The 24,005-nt window shown below is 42.4% G+C and overlaps 1 protein-coding gene across 1 annotated transcript; it reads right to left on the bottom strand.

Annotated features, from left to right (window-relative positions):
• Positions 1-412: 412 nt before the first annotated feature.
• Positions 413-22,929, bottom strand: LOC134337671 (extracellular calcium-sensing receptor-like). Its single transcript, XM_063032864.1, has 9 exons — positions 22,857-22,929; positions 8,819-8,993; positions 7,585-7,885; positions 4,616-5,091; positions 4,340-4,523; positions 3,320-3,538; positions 2,060-2,177; positions 974-1,341; positions 413-868 (listed from the first exon to the last, which is right to left on the bottom strand). The coding sequence occupies exons 1-9, from the start codon at positions 22,927-22,929 to the stop codon at positions 413-415; spliced, it is 2,370 nt and encodes a 789-aa protein (XP_062888934.1).
• Between the last annotated feature and the right edge of the window lie 1,076 nt (positions 22,930-24,005).

Raw genomic sequence — 24,005 nt, 5'->3', positions numbered from 1 at the left:
AAATCGAGAAGGAAAGAATCAGACCATGTGAAAGTAGTTGGAAATTGGTAACAAAGGGTGTGGCATTTTCCGGTTCAGGTGTGAACAGGATTTAGTGTGATTCAGATGTGATCCATCGATTCAGTCAATAATATACTGGAAAAAAAAAGGAGGTACCTGGGCAGACTGAGATAGAGTCATGGGGAGCAAAAGAATGGGTACATTAAATGAAAGTGAACATTTGCTGAGATCAGTTCCCAAACCACACCACCCCCATTCTTTCCCCAACTCACTCTGATGCAGCCAAATGCAAACATTTTGGAGTTCACATAAAGTATAGGTACACAGGCAAGGGCTCTGAGCGTGATAGCGAAGGAATCAGGTTAGTAGGTGCTGTCACTAGGGAGCTCTACCGGTGAACTAGGATGGCATGTCATTGGCCTTCTGCATTGGACGAAGGATTGTCTGTAGTCACCTGACAGTAAGATTGGGTGTTGTACTCTGGTTTAAAGAGAATGATGTAGCACTTGGGTAGAAAGTAGGCTGTGATGATTCCATACACACTCACCAGACCTGCAAATGGCTCCAAGAAGGAGACAAACTTGCCCTTGGCAGTAGTATAGGCTGGGATGAAGAAGACCCAAACGGTGAGGTAGATGAGCATAGCAAAGGTAATGTATCGGCTTAGATTGTAAGTTTTGACTGTACTTCGGCCCATGAAAGTACACAGAAAACACGCAAGGGCAAGCAGGTTATTATAGATCAGAAGTAACCCAAAGCCAGTTAAAGAGCCCTCATTACATTCCATGAATATTTCTGTGACAGAGATATTGTAGTTTGCAAAGACAAATGGAGGAGACCTGGACTGCCAGGTTGCACACAGAGCACACTGAATCAAGAGGAAGAAACAGGTGAGCAGCCACTAACCATTGTGCCATAGGAAAGCAGGGAAACATTGTGGGATGCACCTGGTTATTCTATGCAGGCCACTCACTTGAAATGACTTCACCAGCATGGCTGATAAACAGCCAGCAAAGCCAATTGAGAAAAGAGGCTGCCGAACTCTACTTAGAAACCAGTTTGGCTTCCCCAGGAAAAAGTAAATGCTGCAGCAGGTTATGGCAATGAATATCAGCATCACCAGGCAGGTTGTCCCTCCTGCCAGCTGGACCATGGGGCTGTTGAGATTGAGGATGAAAATGACAATTACTGCCATGATGATGAAGAGGCCAACAGCCGCCAGCGTGGCTAGCAAACTGGCCAGAGTTTCCGTCCATTGAAAGAACGTGATCACTTTCTTTTCACATTTCACACTTCTTGGTGGTGACCACTCATCTTTCTGGCACGGAAGGCACTGTTCATCTGTGGAGGAGGGTAATGTTTTTTTTAAAATGGCAGAGACATTTGTGTATGAAACAATTCATTCCTCCCTCTTAGCTCACAACTTCATAATCAGCTGCTTATTCCCAAGCTTACACCTTCAACCCAGGAAATTCTCTGGGTTTGGAGGATCTGGAAATGAACAGTCAGGTCACTTGATTTAGAGTTGGATGGTAAGGTTTACGAAAGCCAGAATAGTCAATTGCAGTTACCGGTCTGGGTCTGAGTAGCCTGGCTCCGAGCTGTCATGAACTGAGGGGGTCAGCCCAGGGGGCTGGAAGGTAATGGACATTTCGATCTCGAACACTCAGTTGCTGAATGGTCAAGCACTTAAAGATTATACCCTGGATGGTCAGATCCTGACAGCCATTTCGATGCTGCCCAGTGATTTTGCATGGTAGCAAATTTCTCAGGTCATGTACTGTCTTTACACCAGTTTATGCTCCCCAGGCAAAGCTAAGCCTATCAACCCGGTACAAAGTTCCCTACAAGTTTCTTCTCATTGAACAGGAGATTATCTGGAGGTGTTTCTTGGACATTTGTACTGTGTGTTGATTGACTGGGTATGTTGTGGGTATAAAGATTGATATCTCTTGGGGTTGACTGCCAAAACACAGACACAGTGTCTATCAGTATTTTGGTGATGGACACTGAGTTGCCTGTTCTTGTGTTTGGAGGCAGAGAAAGCAACTGTACTTACCATCACTCAGAAATGTTCCTGCCAGGCAGTCCACACACTGATAACAACAAGAAAGATGCCCCTTCACTATTTTCACTTGCCCAGATTCACAGGAAGTTGAGCAGTTGGAGTCAGGAATCTAAAAGTAAGAGAAATATTAACATTACTTTTTAAGGATAAGTTTATTTTGTTGTTGAACAAATTTGGGCAAACAGGAGACTATAGATGCTGGAATATGAAACAAAACAATAATTCGCTCGAGAAGTTAAAGCAGCATCTGTTAAGGGAAACAGGTGGTCTATTTTAAGCCATGTGGACTGGAGTGGTCCAGATAAAAAAAAAGTTGAGCTCCTTTCCAAACCACCATTCTGCTCTTACCTTTATGGAATCCCATGTATTCAATAGCTCAGTTTCTGCTTGCTCCATCTTATTCAGAGTTCCATCATCACAATTTACAATCTTATCTTTGTCTGCTCATGCTTTTTGCAGTTAACAAATCTGGTTTGAATCTGTGTATGTGTGTGTCATCTATAACATTTTCAGTGTTCATCTTCTGTCACTTCTTACTCCTACTGTTCAAGGTGTTAAATGTCGTAATGTAAAAGATCCAGTAAAATAAAACAACAGAAAGTTTTGTGTGTAGATTAACAGGAGTGAGACATGGGGATGTGAGTGAGAAGTTGTAATTAAGATTGAGAAATGAGTTATTAAGATTATTCACAATGGAGTAGAAAAATATAAAAGTAGAATTAACACACACAAAATACTGGAGGAACTCAGCAGGTCAGGCAGCGTCCATGGAAGTGAATAGACGGTCGACGTTTCAGGGCTAGACCCTGCTTCAGGGCTCTTTGTCCTGAAGAAGGGTCTCAGCCCAAAGCATCGGCTGTTATTCATTTCCATACCTGACCTGACCTGCTGTGTTTCTCCAGCATTTTGTGTGTGATGCTTTGGATTTCCAGCATCTGCAGACTTCCTCATGTTTAAAAGTAGAATTAAGATGCTTCGTAACTCAGACTTAATGGGGCAGGGACAAGCTATTCTTTTTAATTTGGAGAAAGGGAGTTGTGCAAGGAGCCGCCAAGGTAAAGTTGTCCTCAAGAATGGAATTGATCCAAACTTGAAGAGAATTCTCTTTACCAAATAGTTGTCTCATGGAATAGCTCGTCATGGAATGAAAGAGACACAGATCATTGTATCTTTGAGAAAGATTCTTAATGCATCTATATTGATGGAGGAGTGAGGGTGCATAGAAGGAGAATGAGGATCATGGCCCCTTACCTTATTCTGCAGGGTGTTCCAGTCAATCAGGGATGCATTTATTAGAAGTTCTTTATCCTGAGCCCTGTATTCGCCAATCACTCTGAATTCTGGAATCAGATTCTCACCTTTCCATTTCCAGTTAATGATGTCATATCCTGTTGGTGGGTTTCCTTCCTCATCAAAGGAAATAACTCGGTTGTGGAGGGTGAAGTTAACTTCTTTGACTGCTATAAGTAGCTAGATGAAAATTGAGAATTATATTCAGTGAGGAAAACCAATTCATAAATATATTTAAAATTCTGCCTGATTGTAAAGCATTCAGTCTCCAAATTGGACATGAACAGTGGATTCCCAGAATGAGTTAATGGAACTGAGCAAGAGGAGGGATCTGAAACTCAGTGGAAGGCAACCCCTTCAGGAGGAAACTCAGGAAGCTGTGGATTTACGTCCTGTCCCAGGGAGTTGAGAAATTTTAGATTGATAGTTGCATTTCTAAAAGAATGCTTCAAGGGAATAATGGTGTAAAACATTTCAAGTGAGATTTATTTCTCTTCTTATCCATGTTAAATTACATCAATTGATAAGCACAGAATTTCTTGGTAAGATCATGGCCAATTGTTAACCCTAAGTCAACAGCACAGAAAACTTATGAATTGGTTATTATTGTGGAAAATCTTGCACATTCTTTACTTTTATTCTGTTTTGAGATACAGCACAGTAACAGGTCCTTCTGGCCCAATAAGCCTATGCCACCCAATTGTACCCATATGACCCATATGTTTTTGGAATGTGGGAGGAAGCCAGAGTACCAAGAGGAAACCCACACAAAGATAAAAACATACAAGTTCCTTACAGATAGCAGCGGATCCTTACAGATTGAACCCAGGTTGTTAGAGCTGTGATAACTTTACGCTAACTGCTATACTGTCATAAAATACTTCCCCAAGATTATTTTAAAATGCAAACTTCTTTTCTAGTATTTAATTATCAATTAGGAGCCTGCCTCCCTTATCTAATGCCAGTGTCTCCAACTCTCACCTGCCATGGGTACGTGTTGCCCTTGTTGCAGGATCCTAAATCACAGTGAAGTAGGCTATGGAGAGCGTGAGCTACTGTGTAAGCTGCTGAGTAAACACTGAATGAAATATGTTCTAAGTCTTCACCAATAACCACAGATGCTTCTTCATTTTTCATCTCCGGATAGTGCTCATTCCTGCTACATCTTTCAAATTTCAATTTGGGCATGTTGTTGAGAGCCAGTGCAGTGGAAACATAGCATGCAAACCCAGGGATGTTATCATTTTTAATGCTTGCACCCAGGATGGCCCCGATGCTTGAGATATTTGGGATGCTGGCACTGCTTCAGAGGTAATCCAGCTCTCACTGGCAATCCATACCTTCTCTGTCATGTTCTGCTCCAGGGCTACCATCAGCAATACCTCAGCATAAATATCCTCTGCAAACACTGCTGTGACATTAACCTGTGAGAGAACAATGTGTGAGATGATCGATGCCATTCTCTTCTGCAGTTTAAGGCCACGTACATTCACAGGAATCAGTTCCTCGAATGCGATGCAAATGTCAGTTTTGGAGACGAGTTTTGTGAAATGCTGCATTGCCCTTCGACCATACGTGTTGTCCGTCCCGACCACTGCTATCCAGTTCCAGTGAAATGTCTCCACAATTGATACCACAGCTGCAGCCTGGACTTCATCCATGGGAATTGTCCGGAAGAATGATGGGAAGTTCATTCTATCATTAAATAAATTGCTTGAAGCAAAATAACTAATCTGTAACAAAAATAAATGTTTATACAGACAGGATCTATCAATAAGAACAATGTTGATAACGTGTGCAGTTTAGGGAACGCATTTATTGTGTTATAGTATGAGTGAAATGGATTTGAACATCAAAAATAGTCCATTTCTATGTCATGTGGGAGAAGTGGATGCACTAAAATTTCACTAGATTTAACCTCAAGTCTCCGGCAGTTGTTGAAAAGCTGCGAGACTGCTGGATGAACTCCATGTCTGGGGGTTGCCCTTTGCTTTTCTCAGCTGTAGGGCCACACAGTTTCTGAGGCAGTGACAGACGTTTGTTGCAATACCTGCCTTACATAGGACTTCAGCCGCCCCTCACTGGACCCTGTGAAAAGCAATAGTAAAGGCCGTTTCCTGCATGTTCTTAATATTCCTTCTAGGTCTCTGTTATTACACTGTTATTATATTTCATAAATATTGTAATAGTAGATAAAATAGAATTTGCAGTCAGCAAAGACCCTTAATGCTTCGCACTGACTTCCCAAGTAAATACACAGTGTACGCAGGAAACTGCAAGGGAAATCTAGAATTGAATTGACTTTATTTTTTATATCCTTCACATACATGAGGAGTAAAAAGCTTTAAGTTAGGTCTCCATCTGAATGTGCAATATGCAAAGACTTGGTCTTCATGGCAAATCATGGTGACAGAATCTTCAGCCTTGTAAAGTGTCAGGTGAGGCAAATAAAGTGTTGCCCCCTCACCCCAACAAAAAAGAAAAAATTCACAAAAAGCTAAGCCACAACAGCCAGAAGGACAATATTTTTCAATCCATTTTGCATTAAAAAGTAATCATTAACAATAGTAAATTGAGTTAAAGCATTAAAATGATTAAAGTTAAATGCGTACAAATGCTTTTGTAATCTAAATTTAAAAAACTTTATCAAAGCCCCTTGCAGTTTTTTCCGTCATTAAATTTGAATAGGAAGCACTCTCGGTGCCATCTCTGACTTGTTCCCCACCACAAGTGATGAGAATCTCTGCAACTTCCCAGCACATACAACACACTTCCCAACCCCACTAACCACCCCCCACCCTTTCCAATTCTGAATCTATGAACAGCAACTTGCAGATTTCTCTGTTCTGATGCAAGTTGTTCAGATTTTCAAATTTCCCTTTAAAACCAATACCTCTTTCAGATTTACCTGTAAATCTGTAAATTCTTAAAAACACTTCAAGTGGGCAAGGCATTGAATTCGAATGGAGTCAACCATGCAGAGATGAGTGCAGGCAGAGGCCGATATTCTTACGTATGATGATTAACAGCAATATTTTCCTTATTATCTCTTGGTTGTAACATTCCTAATGCAAAAGCTAGATTTTATCATAATACTGAAAAGGTGAAATCATAATTCCAGGTATGTGTACTAAAAACACATCAATTATGTTTGTGAGCACTATCATTTGTCAACTATCACAGTCAACTTAATCTGGCAACTCTCCAGATTTACCCCGAGGTTATGAAGGTACTGTAACAATGGAAGTAGTTGTTGATGCAGCTGTGGCCTGTGTCTCAAGTGTTTTGTGTTTTTCTGAAAGCAAAAGTTCCCAGCCTGTTCACTGAGTGATAGACTGGGGAAGTTTAATTAGCTTAAGTCATGATTCAGTCAGTAATATGAACAGCTGTGGGATGAGTTACTGAGTAATAGGTGAGGGAAATTAATTAATATTAATGGAGTTAAATTCAGATGTTTTAGTAATTGCCGCCATGAAAATTAATTTGTTACGAGATGCGTTTTCCTAACTTAATATATTTGTCATTAAAAGGCTAAAATGTATTTCAGCATTTAGGTAAGGAAAACTCCTATTTGCAGTATCCTCTGTTCCTCAGAGGTTTCTGACTCTCACAGGATCATCACACACTGCTTTTCCTCATTTGACTCTGAGTGTTACTGGGCTATTTGATCATAGAGATAACTTAAACTGAGCCCAAATATTCCTTCACTACCAAAAGAGCAAAATGGAGCAAAGTATTGGTATTCAGGAAATTGGTGTAATCAACAATATTCTGTCTGAAAGGGCAATGGAACTGTATTCAACTTCAAAAAGAGGATTGGATAAGGAACCTTTGTAGGGTTATGAGCATGGACTGGCTGTCATAGAAAGACTTTTAAAAACTGACACAATGGAACATACAAGTTTTTTTTTTCCTTGTAGAGTTTAATGGTCTTAACACATCCTGCACTTTTGAGAAATAGTCTGCAGATAGTAACTGGGAGCAAGGACATTGGTTGATATTCCCTGCACTGACCCATCACTTCAGATACATGTTGTCCTCTTTATCTACTGATCTGTAGGTGTTATACAGTGCAATGACTTCTCTGTGTCTCCCCACTGCCCTGCTTGCCAAGTAAGAAGAAATGCTGTCAGAAACTGAACGCTGTGCTTAGATTGCATTATGTGAAGCATTGTGTGCTAAATTATTGTGCCTATTCCCATCTGTGGCGGGTTCCTACGTTGTACCTGTGGAATGAGGAGGAAGCTGAAAAGTCGAGCAGTGATTCTGGAGAGCTCGGATGTAGAAGGACCAAGGATGGCAAGCACTCGGGAGCTATGATTTGTGTAATCACACTTCACTTCAAACGTAGTTCCACCTTCCGTAGTTAAGAAGGAAAAGGCCGAGCGCATTGCAACAGAGGACATGAGACAGGTGTCCTGGATGTCATATCCCAGCGTCACATTTGGTAGTAGAGTGCTAGAGTTATTGATTTCTTCAATAGCAAATTTCATTGCTTGAGCCCAGAGGAAACCATCAAGTTGGATTCTGTGTGGAGAAGAGTTAGAGTAAACTTCAAACAAAACCACTGGTTGAATTCAGTCTCAGCAGAGAGGCTTCCATTCAGAAAGGAAGGGTTAATGAGGGGGCTGTGAAGTATTAACTGCAGTAAAGGTTCAGCCAATGATGTGAGGTGTTGGGACCAGGGGTTGCTCTTCCTATTATAAACAATTTTACAAACGGTACAAGCATGGTGGATAGATGTCATACCTCTCCACCAGCAGACTTCTACCTCTGTTCTCCAGTTCTGCTGTTCTTTTAATTGTTCCAGCTCAGACTTTATTACACTAGGTGTTGGTTTCTCATTGCCTCCTAATCATTTCAAGCTTTAAACTCCAGAGAGGAGCTTATCCCAAATTTGAATTCCATCCCCCATCAAGTACCACATTATCCATCACAGGCTCTCTTATTCCCAGCCCACTGATTTTAAAATTTTCCTCCCACTGTTCAAATCAAACCATTTATTATATCACCCATCCTGAGGCCAGTAATCTCCTCCAGATTTAACCCTGCAAGATGGTTTATACTCCAATCCTGGCCTCTTGAACATTTATGATTTTCCTCACACTCATGGGCAGTGGTGAATTCACCAGTCTTGGAATTTGACTCCACAATTTCCTTCAATTTCACCCCTATCTATTTCTCACTGGTCTTTAAAGCACTCCTTAAATCCTATTCCTTAGGAGAAAGCTTTCATTCAACTGAGCTAATACCTCCGTATGTGGCTCCTTGTACATTTTTTTCTGATAATGCTCCCATGAATTGCCATAAAACCATTTATTATTCTGAAAACCTCCGTAAGCATGTGTAGTTGCAAAACAAACCCTTCAGGGAACGAGGCTGGAAATGTGTACTGTGTGAGTCATTCCCACAACAGACTGGAGTATCAAACTGAAATACAAAGCAAATAGTACGTCTTACCTTTCACACTTGTGTGATTCTGAACTTGCTCTCTTAGCTCTATTCACGTTAGCAGAGTAAAGTGGAAAGAGACCTCCAAGGATGTAATCCCCATCAGCCTGAAACTGGTTCAGTGACTCTCCCCGGTCTCCAGACACCACAGTACCACAAGGGACACTTGTCAAGTAAAAGAAAACTAGCCAGCAGTGAAAGAAAAGCATGTTAAAGAGTAGCTGAGAAAATGGAACAAATCAGAGTATAAATCCAGCACTTTCAATGCCAATGATGCAGGCACAAGCTGCAGATTTCACTCACTCAGCACACAGTATTTGCATCAGAAGTCATCACCACTGTGTATGAATTATAGGGGCATTAAATATCTGAGTGGCAGGTTGCATATCTGATTTACAGTCCCTATCCAAATACCAGTCTCTGATTTTATTTGTGCTCTTTTTTCCCCCCAAAACTCTCCAATATTTTGAACCTCATGTGTGATCCTTGCGCATTATTTAATCTGAAATGGCTTGGGTAGGTATGACTAAGGAATGTTATGAGTCTACTGATGTCTGAAACAGTGCTGTAGGTTTTCTAATTACCGGTACATATGTTACATCCTTTCCGTTTACAATCCCATTATCAATCTGCATTTATTGTATCCTTATTCCTCGGTCTACTCCCTATTCCCTCTCTCCCCACCTCCCCCCATCATCCCAACTTCTCTTCTGTTACACTCGTACCACATCTTGCATCTTTCAATAATCATTCAAAGTTCAAAGTAAATTTATCAAAGTACATATATGTCACCATAAACTACACACAAAGTGCAACTACTGTGCAAAAGACAACAAACTGTGCAAATACAAAAACAAATAATAATAACAACAAATAAATAAATGAATAAGTAAATAATAATGAATAAGCAATAAATAGCAAGAACATGAGCTGGAGAGCCCTTGAAAGTGAGTCCATAGGTTGTGCAATCAGTTCAGTGTTGAGGTGAGTGAAGTTATCCACATTGGAACTTCCTGAACCTGGTAGTGTGGGTCCTGAGGCTCCTGTACCTCCTTCCTGATGGCAATAGGGAGAAGAGAGCATAGACTGGATGGTGGGGGTTCTTGATAGGTGCTGCTTTCTTGTTGTAGTATTCCTGCTGGATGTGCTCAATGCCTTCTCCTGTGAAATTGTAATTTGTGGACTTCAGGGATGGCATAGAACTCGTGCAGAGGCTTTATTTCATAGATTAAACCCAAGATGGGCAGAGCTCAATCTGCCTACAGATTTTATCACAAGAAATACACATCAAGTTGGGGCAGTGAATGGGTATAATGAGGCTTTAGTTCCACAGTATTGTTAGGATACAGAGGCAATTGTGATATGTTCATCACAGATTCATTGCGATACTGCGTGATATCAGAAAATAGGCTTTCCTAAAGGAAGACTTGAAATGCCTAGAAGCACACACAAAATTCTGGAGAAACTCAGCAGGTCAGGGATAGGCATCCGTTAGTCTCATGAGACCATGGATTTGCGCCTTAGAAGGTTTCCAGGGCACAGACCTGGGCATGGTTGTATGGAAGACCAGCAGTTGCCCATGCTGCAAGTCTCCCCTCTCTACACCGCCGATATTGTCCAAGGGAAGGGCATTAGGACCCATACAGCTTGGCACCGATGTCGGCACAAAGCAATGTGTGGTTAAGTGCCTTGCTCAAGGACACACACGCGTCGTCAGCCAAGGCTGGAACTAGCGACCTTCAAATCACTAGATGAATGCCTTAACTACTTGGCCACGCGCCAACACAGGTATCTTGTATGGAAAAGAGTAAACAGTCAACATTTTGTACAGAGACCCTTCTTTAGAACCAGAAAGGAAGGAGAGAAGTCCAGAGAAAGAAGCACAAGGTGGCAGGTAATAGGTACAACCAGGAGAGGGTGAGGGGAAGTTGATTTTGATTGGTGAAAGAGAGAAAGCTGGAGAAGGGGGAGTCTGATAGAAGAGGTTAGAAGATCATGAAAGAAAGAGAAGGGGAGAGGCACCAGAGGGAAGTGATGAGCTGATAAGGAGATAAGGTGAGAGAGGGAAAAAGGAATGGAGAATTGTGAAGGACAGGAGGTGGGGAGACATTACTGCAGCTTCGAGAAATCAATGTTTATGCCATCAGGTTGCTCCAGAAACCCGAGTGTGGCCTCATCCTGGCAGTAGAGGAGGCTATGGGCTGACATGCGGGAATGGGAAGTAGAACTGAAATGGTGGCCACCGCAATATCCCACTTTTTGTGGCAGACCCCACCTCCTCCCTTCGCCATTCCCCATTCCTGATTCCTTCTCACCTTATCTCCTTACCAGCCCATCATCTCCCTCTGATGTTCTTCTTTCTTCCATGGTCTTCTACCCTCTCCTATCAACTCTCCCTTTCTCCAGCCCTTTATCTATTCCACCAATCAACTGCTCAGCTCTTTACTTCACCCCTACCTATCTCCTGATTTCACCTATCACCTGCCAGCTTGTACATCTTCCTCCTCTCCCCCTACCTTCTTACGCTGACTTCTCCCCTTCCTTTCCAGTCCTGAAGAAGGGTCTCACCCCGAAAAGTCAACTGCTTACTCTTTTCCATAGATGCTGCCTGACTTGCTGAGTTCCTGCAGCATTTTGTGTGTGTTCTTTTGGATTTCAAGCAACCGCAGATGTTCTCATGACTTAAAATTCTTAAACACATTTTGTTACAAATTACTGCTTACAGAGTTGAGCATCTAGAATGAGGAACCAGAAATAAAGTACTCTATTGAAGATAGTAGAACCTGATTAATACAACTCCATACTTCACACAGAGTTGGGAGATTTTGTTTGCGATAGATCTGCAACAAAATTCAAGAGTACAATGGATTGGGTAAGGAAGTTTAAAGGGGTTATGAAAAATGTAAATATGGTTGGTAAATCAAAATTAATTAGTGGTTATAATGGACTTCTTGTAAAATTTTCCCCAGAGGCAGATCAGACCTTCTAAGAGACAATTGATTACTAGTACCATAAAACCATAAGACATAGGAGCAGAATTAGACCATTTGATCCATTGAGTGCTCCGCCATTCCATCATGGCTGATTATTATTCCTCTCAACTCCTTGTCCTGCTTACTCCCCGTAACCTTTGACACCCCAACTAATCAAAAATCTATCAATCTCCTCTGCTTTAAATATACCCAGTCACATGGCCTCCACAGATTCACTGCCTTCTGGCTAAAGAAATCCCTCCTCATCTCTGTTCTAAGTGAACGTCACTCTACTCTGAGTCTGTGCCTTCTGGTCCTAGATGCTCCCATTATAGAAGTCCACTCTATGTTGGATTTTCAATATCCAATAACGCACTCAGTGCTTTTGAAAATCTTCTGGTTTAACCTTCTTTGAAGCATTGATTAAAAATAATTTTTGTTCACAATAAATCAAGAACAAATGAGTATAATTCGTAAATTTCTGACCATGCTTCATCACATTTCAGAGCTGCAAATGTGTCCTGTGAACAGAAACGGCCAGTTAAATCCAGCAGCATATTGTACAAGCGTGGCCAAGGTTAGTGTCAGCAGTCAGTGGCATTCTCACCTCGGACAGATGCGCCTGATTTGAGTTGCACTGCAGTGATTGGAGTTGTATTCCAGACTAATCGTTTAGAGTGGTAGTGAGGGACAGCTGAATTACAGTATCAGCCATCAAATCACCCAGGTGAGTTGTTTAACCAATTGATCGTTTGGAAAGACATAAATGAACTCAAGCCAGTATCTTGCTGAAGGCCAGGGAAGTTTTCTCCTGTAGTTGACAGAGTTCTTGGCCACAATCTCATGACAAAGGGTCTCGGCCCGAAGCGCCAACTGTACCTCTTCCTAGAGATGCTGCCTGACCTGCTGCATTCACCAGCAACTTTTATGTGTGTTGCTATCTCCCACACCTCTGCTTTTAATCTCCTGAATAGAGTATCTTTCCACCCCACCATCATCCACATTCAATGGGTCATCTGATTAAATTTCTGCCAGCTTCCATGAATTTCCAATACCAAATAGGTGTTTCTCTACATCCCTCTTTTGCTACTCTCAGAGGAATGATTCCCTTCACAATTCCTCATCCGCTCTTCCGTCCCCACCAGTGACGCTCTTTCCCAATACATTTTCCATGCAATTACAGAAGATACAGCACCCATAGCTCCACCTCCCCCTTTCTCACCATCCAGGGAACCAAAGGTCCTTCCAGATGAAGCAGAGAATCACTTGCACTTCTTCCTACCTTGGGTACTGCATCTGGTACTCATAATGTGATGTCCTCTGCTTTGGAGAAGGCAGGCATTGACTGGATGGTTGTGTTACACATGTGGACTATGGACTGCTACCTTCCTTCTCTATGTGGCTGACCCTGAATTTGCTGTGGACTGCTACCTTCCTTCTTCATCCCATTTCCTCTCTGTTCTATCCATCTGCAACCTTCTAGTCCATTATAATGTGACACAACCTAAGCTTGATTTGGGCATATTGCAGCCTTCTAGATGCTACAGTTTCAAGTGACTTGCTTACTCTGTTTCAATCAGAAATGGCCAATTGAGTTTTAAGTTTTCCATTTATAATATTCACTTAGTTTTATTTTTATTCTCTTCACTAGCATGGCTTGATCTGCTGGGTGTTCCATATAATTCTTCTATCTGCCTTTAGTCTTTCTCTTCATTTTCCCCTATTAACCTAATACCTTCACCTACAGGTTATACACACAGCAATCTTGGCCCCAAACAAATCAGAGATATTCTCTTTGTCCTAGACATAACCTTCAACTTTCTCTATAACTTGTTCTCTGTTTCCCCCATCCAGACACTGGATCTATTGAATGCTTCCAGCTCTTTCTCTTTTAATTTCAGGTATTTTTTGATTTCCTTAACCGTCAATTCAGCCTTCTGATCTCAAGAGAATGCTATCCAAACTTCTACATCATATAGTATATATGTCTCTGGTAAAATAGGGTGACTATGTGCCTCATCTCTATCAAGAATGATATATCCTCCTTAAGGTTCAGTGCCTAAAACTGAACATGTAGAGAGAAAACATCTGGAGTCTACAAAATGTATTCCAATTGTCTTTGGATGAAGACCAACAATCCAGGATGTTGAGGGTCCCCTGTACGTAGAAGTAGTTGTGAAAGAATATTTTGTTTTCAGACCCACCATTCTTCAATGAACCATAGCATAAAAGAAGTCAAATTTATTTTGAACACCTGCGAGCATAGTTCCCGTACCAAGTTGCTCTATTTGCATGTATGTCATCCTGTTTTCGTGCAAGCTAAAGGATACTAGAAGTGCATATTTGCTTTGCAAATCAAACTGAATTAGGTTAACCCTATCTTGTCTTCTGTCTGACAGTATATAGACCTAATGTTCATGAGATATTTTGTTTCTGTTTAGGGATGTAGATAGTGAGGCTGTGGATAATGGCTGGTCAGTGCCATTTACTGGTGAGTTTGGTGGGTTCTCTGAGGAATGAATAAAGAGATGCAGTACAAGAGACCTAATGAGACTAAGATGACTATGTTCATCTTCCCTCGGGTGCCTACCACAATCAAAACACCAGAATTCACCAGGAAGATTACAATGAGAGTCAGTGAGCTTGAGCACTGAAAATGAACATAGGATATCTCTTAACACAGAAAGGTCTGCTGGGCAGAGGCTGTTCTTGGAAACAACTTGTTACACTCTACACTTACATTGTTGTCTTAAAAGATATAATTAAATTCCAATTATTATGATTGTTGGGTGTAAGATTTTAGCACACAGAACATACCGATCTTTAGATTTGTCTCTAAATCACAATTTATATCAAGTAAGTTGAAAATGAAACCCAGCAAAAATGGTGAGTATCAAAGATTAAATGCCTGATATATACCCTATTTGAAATAAATTGTGGGGTTCGATTCCTGCCGCTGCCTATGGGGAGCTTGTACGATCTCCCTGTAACCATGTGGGTTTCCTCCGGGTGCTCCGGTTTCCTCCCACAGTCCAAAGACATACCAGTTGGTAGGTTAATTGATCATGGTAAATTGTCCTGTGATGAGGCTGGGATCAAATCAGGGAATTGCTGGGCGGCTTGGCTCGAGGGATGGGAAGGGCTGATTCTACACTGTACTTTAACAAAAAAAAATTCAGAGTGGTTGCCCAGACAGGTGTGGTGTGAACATTTTATGAGATACAATTCTTACCCAAGTGAATATTCGTCATGGGTGAACCCTAGCGCAGAGATGGTGGTTTATTCTTATGGTTATCAACTGGGTCCTGGCAGCTAGAGAAAAATTGTACATCATAATCCTAAAATAATAGGACAGATGTCAGTGTTGAGATGGTTTGGATTAGGTTAGGATTCTGCAGAATTACTAAATAAGCTGAAGATGTCAATTTAAAAAGAATCAAAAGGTTCCTGGAATAATAGTTGACAGTTTGGAATTAACTTGTCATGACTATTGCTGCTGTTCTGCTAAATTGGAACAATATGTTACAGGCCCCATGAGTGACACCCTTGAGCCAATGGGAGTAGAGTGAATGCAATACAATATTGCCATCTACTGGGAACATGACACAAAGACCACATGATAATCATAGGCTTGATAACAAGACACGATTCAGGACCTTAAACAGGATAATTTTCAGCAATTTTATATTTTATATCTCAATTAGCTGGAAACCTTGAGAAATATCTTATTTAGAAGTACAGATACAAAACTTGATTGTTTTCTTCCGGACGTTAATAAATTCTACAAATTGATTCATCTCTGACATTTATATTAATAAATTTTGGATTGACTGAACAAGTCAAAGGAATATTTGTATTGTTTAACAGGGAGTAGTCAGTCAATGTAATCCGGCACCTCCAGATGGGATATGTTACAGTGAGAGCACAGATAAAGAAATAATCTTTCGCTACTTGACAGGTTGTATTCTGTACCTTTCAAAATCTCTGGATAATACCTTATGTTCTGTTCACTCCCTCTGTAATGTATCTTGTAATAGCACTGATTCCTCATGGAAACCAACATATTATGTACCTCAAATCTTTGTAATAATTGAGAGAGCCTGCACACACATTACATTTAGTATGGTTTGTTCAAATTTGTGAAAGAATATGCAGTGCTTGACTAATCTGATTGAATTTTTTAGTGAGGGGGTTAATGCAGTGGATGTTGTCTCTATGGATTTTCAGAACAGACTTGTTTGACAAAGTCCCATATAAAAGGCTAGTTAACTACCCAGGCCCATGGAATAAAAGGTTAGAGGCAGCACGGATAAGAAATTGACCAAAGGACTGGTTGCTTTTCAGACTGTAGGGTACATGGTAGTAGTGTTTTGCTGCGGGGGGTGGGGTGGTATCCTAAGGCCACAGGACCACAAAGAGGCTGGAAGAAAATGTAAATGAATTAATCGAGAAGATGAAACTATATGTTTTAGCTGAAAGGTAAGGAAAGTCATATAGATTAGATAAGGCCATAAAGTGTAGGAGCAGAATTAGGCCATTCAGCTCATTGAGTCTCCTCTGCCACTTGGCACAGTTGCAGATGATCAGAACCAAGGACATAAGTTTAAGTTTTCTAGTTCTCTTTATATCTGCTCAGCTACGGACAGTAGGGAAGACAGGCAGGATAGTGAAATGCTCTTCTTGTGGGATGTAGGAAGGCAGGGAGACCTCCAGTATCCCTGACAACTACGAGAAGTGCATTCAGCTGCAGCTTCTTAAGGAGTTGGAGCTGGAAATGGATGAACTCCAGATCATTCGGCAGGCTGAAGAGGTGATAGATAGGATGTATAGAGAGGTAGTTACACCCAAGGTGCAAGACACAGGAAACTGGGTGACAGTCAGGAAGGGGAAAGGGGTTAAGGAGCCAGTGCAGAGTATCCCTGTGGCCATCCCCCTCAACAACAGGTATATCACTTTGGATACCGATGGGGGGAATGACCTAACAGAGGAAAGTCACAGTGGTCAGGTGGGAAAGAAGAGACACACTATGGTGACAGGGGATTCATCAATTAGGGGAACAGACAGAAGGTTCTGTGGGCGAGAATGAGTTTCCCAGATGGCATGATGCCTCTGGGCTGCCAAGGTCTGGGATATCTCAGATCGAGTACAGAACATTCTTAAATGGGAGGGTGAACAACCAGAAGTTGTGGTCCATGTAGATACCAGCGACTTGGGTCGGACGAGTAATGAGGTTCTGCATTGGGAGTTCAGTGAGTTAGGTGCTAAGTTAAAGAGCAGGACCTCCAGGGTTGTGATCTCATGATTACTACCCATGCTACATGCTAGTGAGGCTAGAACTAGGAAGGTTATACACTTTAATACGTGGCTAAGGAGCTGGTATAGGAGGGAGGGCATAGGGGTTTTGGATCATTGGGTTCTCTTCCAGGGAAAGTAGGACCTGTTATAGAAGAGTTGGTTTGCACCTGAACTGGAAGGGATCTAATATCCTAGGGGGGAAATTTGTTAATGCTGCATGGTGGGGTTTAAACTAGAGTTGCAGGGGATGGGAACCGGCGTGCCAGAACAGATAGTTGAGAGATTGTAGAGGCAAATGTTGGTAAGACCACAGACAAAGTTAGGATCAGAAGGTTGAGCATGGAGCGACTATGTCTTGAGCTGCCAATATGTCCATGCAAGAAGTATTGTAGGAAAGATGGATAATAGTGCTGAAGGTGAGGTAGCTGGTTCACAAACAGAGGCAGAGGCTGTTGATAGGGCAAAATTGCAGTCAACAGGATGAGTTGCAACATAAAAGGTGGACAAAATCAAAAAGGATGAATACAGGTCTGAAGGTATTGTATCTGAATGTGTGCAGTATATGGAATAAGGTAGATGAACTTGCAGCACATTTGCAGATTGGCAGGTATGATGTTCTAGGCATCACTGAATCATGGCTGAATAGTTATAGCTGTGAGCTTAATGTCCAAGAACACGCATTGTATTGAAGGGATAGGTAGGAAGGCAGAGAGGGTGACGTTGCTCTGTTGGTAAAAAATTAAATCAAATCATTAGAAAGAGGTGACATATGGTTGGAAGACGTTGAATTATTGTGGATAGAGCAAAGGAACTGCAAGGGTAAAATGACTCTGTTGGGAGTTGTATACAGACCTCCAAACAGTATTAAGGATGTGGCCTACAAATTACAATGGGAGTTAGAAAATGCATGCCAAAGGGGGAATGTTACAATAGTCACAGACGACTTCAATATGCAGGTAGATTGGGAAAATCATGTTGGTGCTGAATTACAGGTGGGGGAATTTCTTTTTTGATGGCTTATTTGAACAGCTCGTGGTTGAGCCCACTGGAGGATCAGAGGATCAGCTATTCTGGATCAGGAGTTGTGCAATGAACCAGGATTGATTAAAGAGCTTGAGGTAAAAGAACCCTCAGGGGTAAGTGATCATATGATCAAATTCACCCTGAAATGTGAGGAGAAGCTAAAGCCAGATGTATCAGTATTACAGTGGAGTAAAGGGAATTACAAAAACATGAGAGAGGAGTTGGCCAGAATTGATTGGAAAAGAACACTGGCAGGGATGACAGCAGAGCAGCAATGGCTGAAATTTCTGGAAGCGATTCAGAAGGCACAGGATATATACATGCCAAAGAGAAAGAAGAATTCGAAAGGAAAGATGACTCAACTGTGGCTAACATAGAAGTCAAAGCCAACATAAAAGCCGAAGAGAGGGCATATAATGGAACAAAAAATTAGTGGGAAGTTAGAGGATTGGGAAGCTTTTAAAAACCAACTGAAGGCAACTAAAAAGTCATTAAGAAGGTAAAGATGGAATATGAAAGTAAGCAAGCCAATAATATTAAAGAGGATACCAAAAGTTTCTTTAGATACATAAAGTGCAAAAGAGAGGCGAGAGTGGATATTGGACTGCTGGAAAATGATGCTGGAGTGGTTGTATTAGGGGCAATGAAACAGTGGATGAATTGATTAAGTATTTTGCATCAGTCTTCACTGTGGAAGACACTAGCAGTGTGGTGGAAGTTCCAGGTGTCTGGGGTCATGAAGTGTGTGAAGTTACCATAACTAGAGAGAAAGTTCTTGGGAAATTGAAAGGTCTGAAGGTCTGAAGATCTGTACCAGTTGGTGTACACCCCAGAGTTCTGAAAGAGGTGGCTGAAGAGATTGTGGAGGCAATAGTAATGATCTTTCAAGAATCAATAGATTCTGGAATGGGGCCTGAAGACTGGAAAATTGAAAATGTCACTCCACTCTTCAAGAAGAGAGAGAGCAGAAGAAAGGAAACTATAGGCTAGTTAGTCTGACCTCAGTGGTTGGGAAGATGTTGGAGTCGATTATTAAGGATAAGGTCTCTTGGAGCCATAGGATAAAACATGCCATAGTCAGCATGGTTTCTTCAAGTGAAAATCTTGCCTGACAAATCTGTTGAAATTCTTTGAAGAAATAAAAAGCAGGATAGACAAAGTTAATGTTGTGTACTTGGATTTTCAGAAGGCCTTTGACAAGATGCCACACATGAGGCTGCTTAACAAGCAATGAGCACATGGTGTAACAGGAAAGATTTTAGCATGGATAAAGCAGTGGCTGATTGGCAGGAGGCAAAGAGTGGGAATAAAGGGAGCCTTTTCTGGCTGACTGCCAGTGACTAGAGGTGTTCCACAGGAGTTTGTGTTGGGACTGTTTCTTTTTACATTACATGTCAATGATTTGGATGATGTAATTGATGGCATTAGAACAATTTTTTGGTTTAGCTCATTTACATTCAGCAAATGAATTTTTCTGCCAGTCTTCATGTCTGAATATGTATTATGGATTTAATTTGGAGTGCTGCTCTGAACAATGGGTTCGTAACAGCAATTCCCAGACCAGACAATGTTGATTAAAATTAATTTGAATGTCTGTGGTGTGCGTGCAAATTGGGATGTGTGATGTTTGTGTGTAGTTTCAAAGAAAGCATTGTAGATACATTGTAAACATGGAGTTGTCATTTGATATTTAGCACATAAGATATCGGGCCCCACGTTGGGCCAGCGAGTCCAGTCCACTGAAAGCGTCTCCATATGATGCCTGTTGTACCTTGTTTAGTCAAATAAAGAAACTGCTTTGTATCTACCAGTAATATTCTCCCGCGACTTCATTCACGCAACAACAGTCGGTGTCAGGAGTGGGACCCCTTCGTGACTCATCGTGTGGCCAGTGATCTTAGCAGTCTAAATGGGTGAGAATTAAAAAAAATTAGCACTCACACTTGGATCTGTTCGGGTCGGTGGTACATGGGAACACGAGGTATCACGAACACGGAGAGCTGAACTGGTAGATATAAAAGTGATATGCGCGGGTATGTGTGTTTATGTAAAAGACAAAACTGTGTTAGTTTGGCGAGATGAGGCCACCAGTTGCAGGCGGTTCGGGACGCCAGTCTGGGGGCCTGTATACTCATTTCACATGCATGTTTTACGAGTGTGATGCAAAGGGATCATGAATTCAGGTGCTCAAAAGTGGCAAATTGCAGAATACATACTCTGCGGTTTTAAGTATGTGCTGTTTAACTGGTATCCGTCATTTATATTTTGTGTAGTGTGGAGATATTTCAGGGAGAGGTTTTACCCAGATATATCTGTCAGGGGGGCAGCTACTGAGATCAGGCAACGTCAGGCCACGAATCCTGATGATCCAAGCCAGCCCGCGACTCTGATTACAACCACTTATAAACCCTTCACCCCCAAGGAACAGACGGAGCATTGTGTCAGAGTTGCCCTTAAAGTTGCATGTGGGAATTCAGTATTCTGGTGCAAGCTCGATGAGATGGTTGAAATTCACCGGATACACCCTAGAGATATATATACATGTGTTGGAAAAAGCAAACTGCCCGAAGACTGGGGAGACAGGATGGCCCGGGGGTGCAGGATGGTGCTTGGGCAACTACCGGGAAAGCCAGCAATGAAGAAAGATTATCGCTCTTTTAAAGGGGAAGTGAGGCAGCGACTGGGGGGAGGTGAGAGTAACTGGGGAACGAAAATGACAGTGATTCAAGGAGCTGTTGAGACAGTCATGGATTATGCAGAATGTAAATATCGATCGTATGAGGAGTATTCCGGGTTGGATAATCCAGGGATGGACAACCAAGTCTTCCTGAAAATGATGAAGGAAGGGCTGAGCTCAGCCCACCAGGAAGTTTTAGATTTAGATGTAACGGTGGGGCTGACCTACTCTGCAATAGTTTCATGGGCCAGTGAGTTAGTGCAAGAGAAATCGTAAAGTGGCTGTAGTGGATGCAGCTGCTATGATGTCCCAGAGAGTTTGTTTTGCCTGCCAGCAGCCAGGGCACGAAGCAAGGAACTGCTGGAATAGATGTGGGAGGGGAAAGAAGTTGATATGCTGCAGATGTGGCCATTTGGGACATGGTTGGAGGCAGTGTCCAAAAAAGAGGAAAATAAAACAGATGAAAGTCACTGCAGACAGGCAATCTCTCACCCCATCCGTGCCCATTCTGACCAATCTGACTGTTGATTAGATCATAGAGCTGGTGAAGACGGCTTCTAGGTCAGAAGAAGATGGCTGTGGCCCCCACTGCCAGCCTGGTGACCCGCCGATGTACACAACAGCATTGTTAGGGGGCCAGGAATGCGATATGTTAGTGGACACAGGGGCATCAGTATCGGTAACTGACCTACCCTTGCCAACAACCGGACAGACTATTTATATTACGGACAAAAGAGGGAGAACAGTTGAGAAGTTATCCCTGTATAGGGAAGTTTGGCTGGAGTACCTCCACTGCCTAGAATTGTACTTCCACACTACATCCTGCCTGATGGACTTGGCTAAAGTCTTGATATAACACACAAACACCCCATCTAATTCTAGATTTGATCAGATAGCTCTCTGTTTATCAACCTTTGGAGAGAACTATTCCACAGGTCTGTGTAGAGCAGTTGTATCCAATTGTGAATCCCCTCTCCAAACTGGTGCTTGGCACAAGCATAGTGCTGTTAAGCTGCTCTATTCATCTCGACAGACCCAGACATTTCATCCCATCCACTAACACCTAAAGGCAGGGGTCAGGACGATTTGAGAAACTCTGCTGTCTGTGGCCTCTAAATCATAATGTCTGCTGCGCATGAATTTGCAGATTTCTGACAAACCAGGCCACGAGTTTGTTACGATCTGCAGTCTTCCTTGAGGCTTTTGTTCACAGAACTTCCTCGGGATACTTTCAGAACAATAAGTATAATTGTCTCTCATCCTGCTTCATAGAGTGGACTCTGGATTAGAAGATGCTCCTGGAGGGGTCCAAGGTATGAAACACAGCATACTGGCCCTTCACCTCTTACAGCCGCTCCTCAATGTCCACCTCACCGTGTACAATAGGAGTTGATTCTACCTTCCTTTCGTTGACACATTTACCTCTAACTGCCTCACCTTCTGGATTATTTTGAAGGTGAATCGCATTTGGTCCCTGTTTGCCACCAGTGCATTAAGGTATCAAAGACGGTTCTCCAGTCCTTCAAATCACTTTAAAATGTAAAATTTCTGGGGTAGCCAGTTTCAGCTTCATCTTCCATGTCCCCTGATAGTCTTTTGGTCTTCCTGGAGGTGGTGGACAAAAATAATGACAGTGTGTTGTTGGTAGGTCTGACCATGGGCTTTGGGGCACTAGCAGTACGTCCACACAGGACTGGCCTGACCCATCTGCTCCCGTCTTCAATGTTCCATCTGCTGGGTGCTGAAGATTTCACTGCTTCAATCAGGGGTCTGGATGTGCCTGGTAAATCTGTCTGCTGCACTGGATACAGCTGAAGTCATCACCCAGAACCATAGCTGGGATGTTACGAGCAGAAGTGGGAGCTCCTGTAGGGTGACCAGCCCTTTATTCTTCAGAGCTAGGGCATAAAACAGCATCTGCCATAAGGAGACTGTCACCAGCTACCTCTTTGACCTAACTGATGGTAAAGCTGTCTCCCTGCAGCAGATCCCCAGCTTTAGAGGACTGGCAATCCTGATCAAATCAATCACTTGAATGGAACGCTTGCTCAGTCCTTGACCTGATCTGCCATCTTCTTACCATTCTTCTCTTCAAGATTGCTGCTCCTGTGTTCTCGGACTGCTGCAGATCGAACCTCGAGGTTCTTCAACATTCACTGAGAGGGGGTGCAAAGAAATCACATTGTGCGGAGCTTTCCAGAGGTGAGGGCCACCATTTGCTCCCCTCACGAGATTCGTAGCCTGCACGCCTTTTCCATCTTCATCATTCCCCATTCTTGCTGGTTGTGCTGATGTCTTTGTTGCTTTGCCATCAGGCAGAGAACAGCTGTCAGTGCTTCTTTGTTGCTTCTTCTCCCACGTCATGAGCTGCCACGCTACCTTTCAGAGACTTCTTTAAAATTAATTTCCACCTTTGTCAGCTGCACTTCTCCTTTGCGAAAATTTGCTTTCTCCCCTCCAACTGCCTTCTCCGAGCCGGGGACTGACGGCTGGGGCTGGACAATTCACTGCAGCTACATCTTTTGGGAGACTGTCCCTAGCAGAGGACACATAGAAACTAGGTGCAGGAGTAGGCCATTCGGCCCTTCGAGCCTGCACCGCCATTCAGTATGATCATGACTGATCATCCAACTCAGAACCTTGTACCAGCCTTCCCTCCATACCCCCTGATCCCTTTAGCCACAAGGGCCATATCTAACTCCCTCTTAAATATAGCCAATGAACTGACCTCAACTGTTTCCTGTGGCAGAGAATTCCACAGATTCACCACTCTCTGTGTGAAGAAGTTTTTCCTAATCTCGGTCCTAAAAGGCTTCCCCTTTATCCTCAAACTGTGACCCCTCGTTCTGGACTTCCCCAACATTGGGAACAATCTTCCTGCATCTAGCCTGTCCAATCCCTTTAGGATTTTATACGTTTCAATCAGATCCCCCTTCAATCTTCTAAATTCCAACGAGTATAAGCCTAGTTCATCCAGTCTTTCATCATATGAAAGTCCTGCCATCCCAGGAATCAATCTGGTGAACCTGCTTTGTACTCCCTCTATGGCAAGGATGTCTTTCCTCAGATTAGGGGACCAAAACTGCACACAATACTCCAGGTGTGGTCTCACCAAGGCTTGTACAACTGCAATAGTACCTCCCTGCTCCTGTTCTCGAATCCTCTCGCTATAAATGCCAGCATACCATTTGCCTTTTTCACCGCCTGCTGTACCTGCATGCCCACTTGC

Source organism: Mobula hypostoma, chromosome 25, assembly GCF_963921235.1.
Source record: "Mobula hypostoma chromosome 25, sMobHyp1.1, whole genome shotgun sequence".
NCBI classification, from domain to species: Eukaryota; Metazoa; Chordata; class Chondrichthyes; order Myliobatiformes; family Myliobatidae; genus Mobula; species Mobula hypostoma.
This window is presented reverse-complemented; position numbering and strand designations above follow the sequence as displayed.

Excerpts from the sequence above, each read along its gene's own strand:
- LOC134337671 (XM_063032864.1), bottom strand. The coding sequence starts at position 22,929 with ATGTTGAAGAACCTCGAGGTTCGATCTGCAGCAGTCCGAGAACACAGG. Across the intron at positions 4,524-4,615 it reads GCATCGGGGCCATCCTGGGT|ATGTAGCAGGAATGAGCACT; the intron begins GCAAGCATTAAA and ends GAAATTTGAAAG. Across the intron at positions 3,539-4,339 it reads GCAACACGTACCCATGGCAG|CTACTTATAGCAGTCAAAGA; the intron begins GTGAGAGTTGGA and ends ATTTTCATCTAG.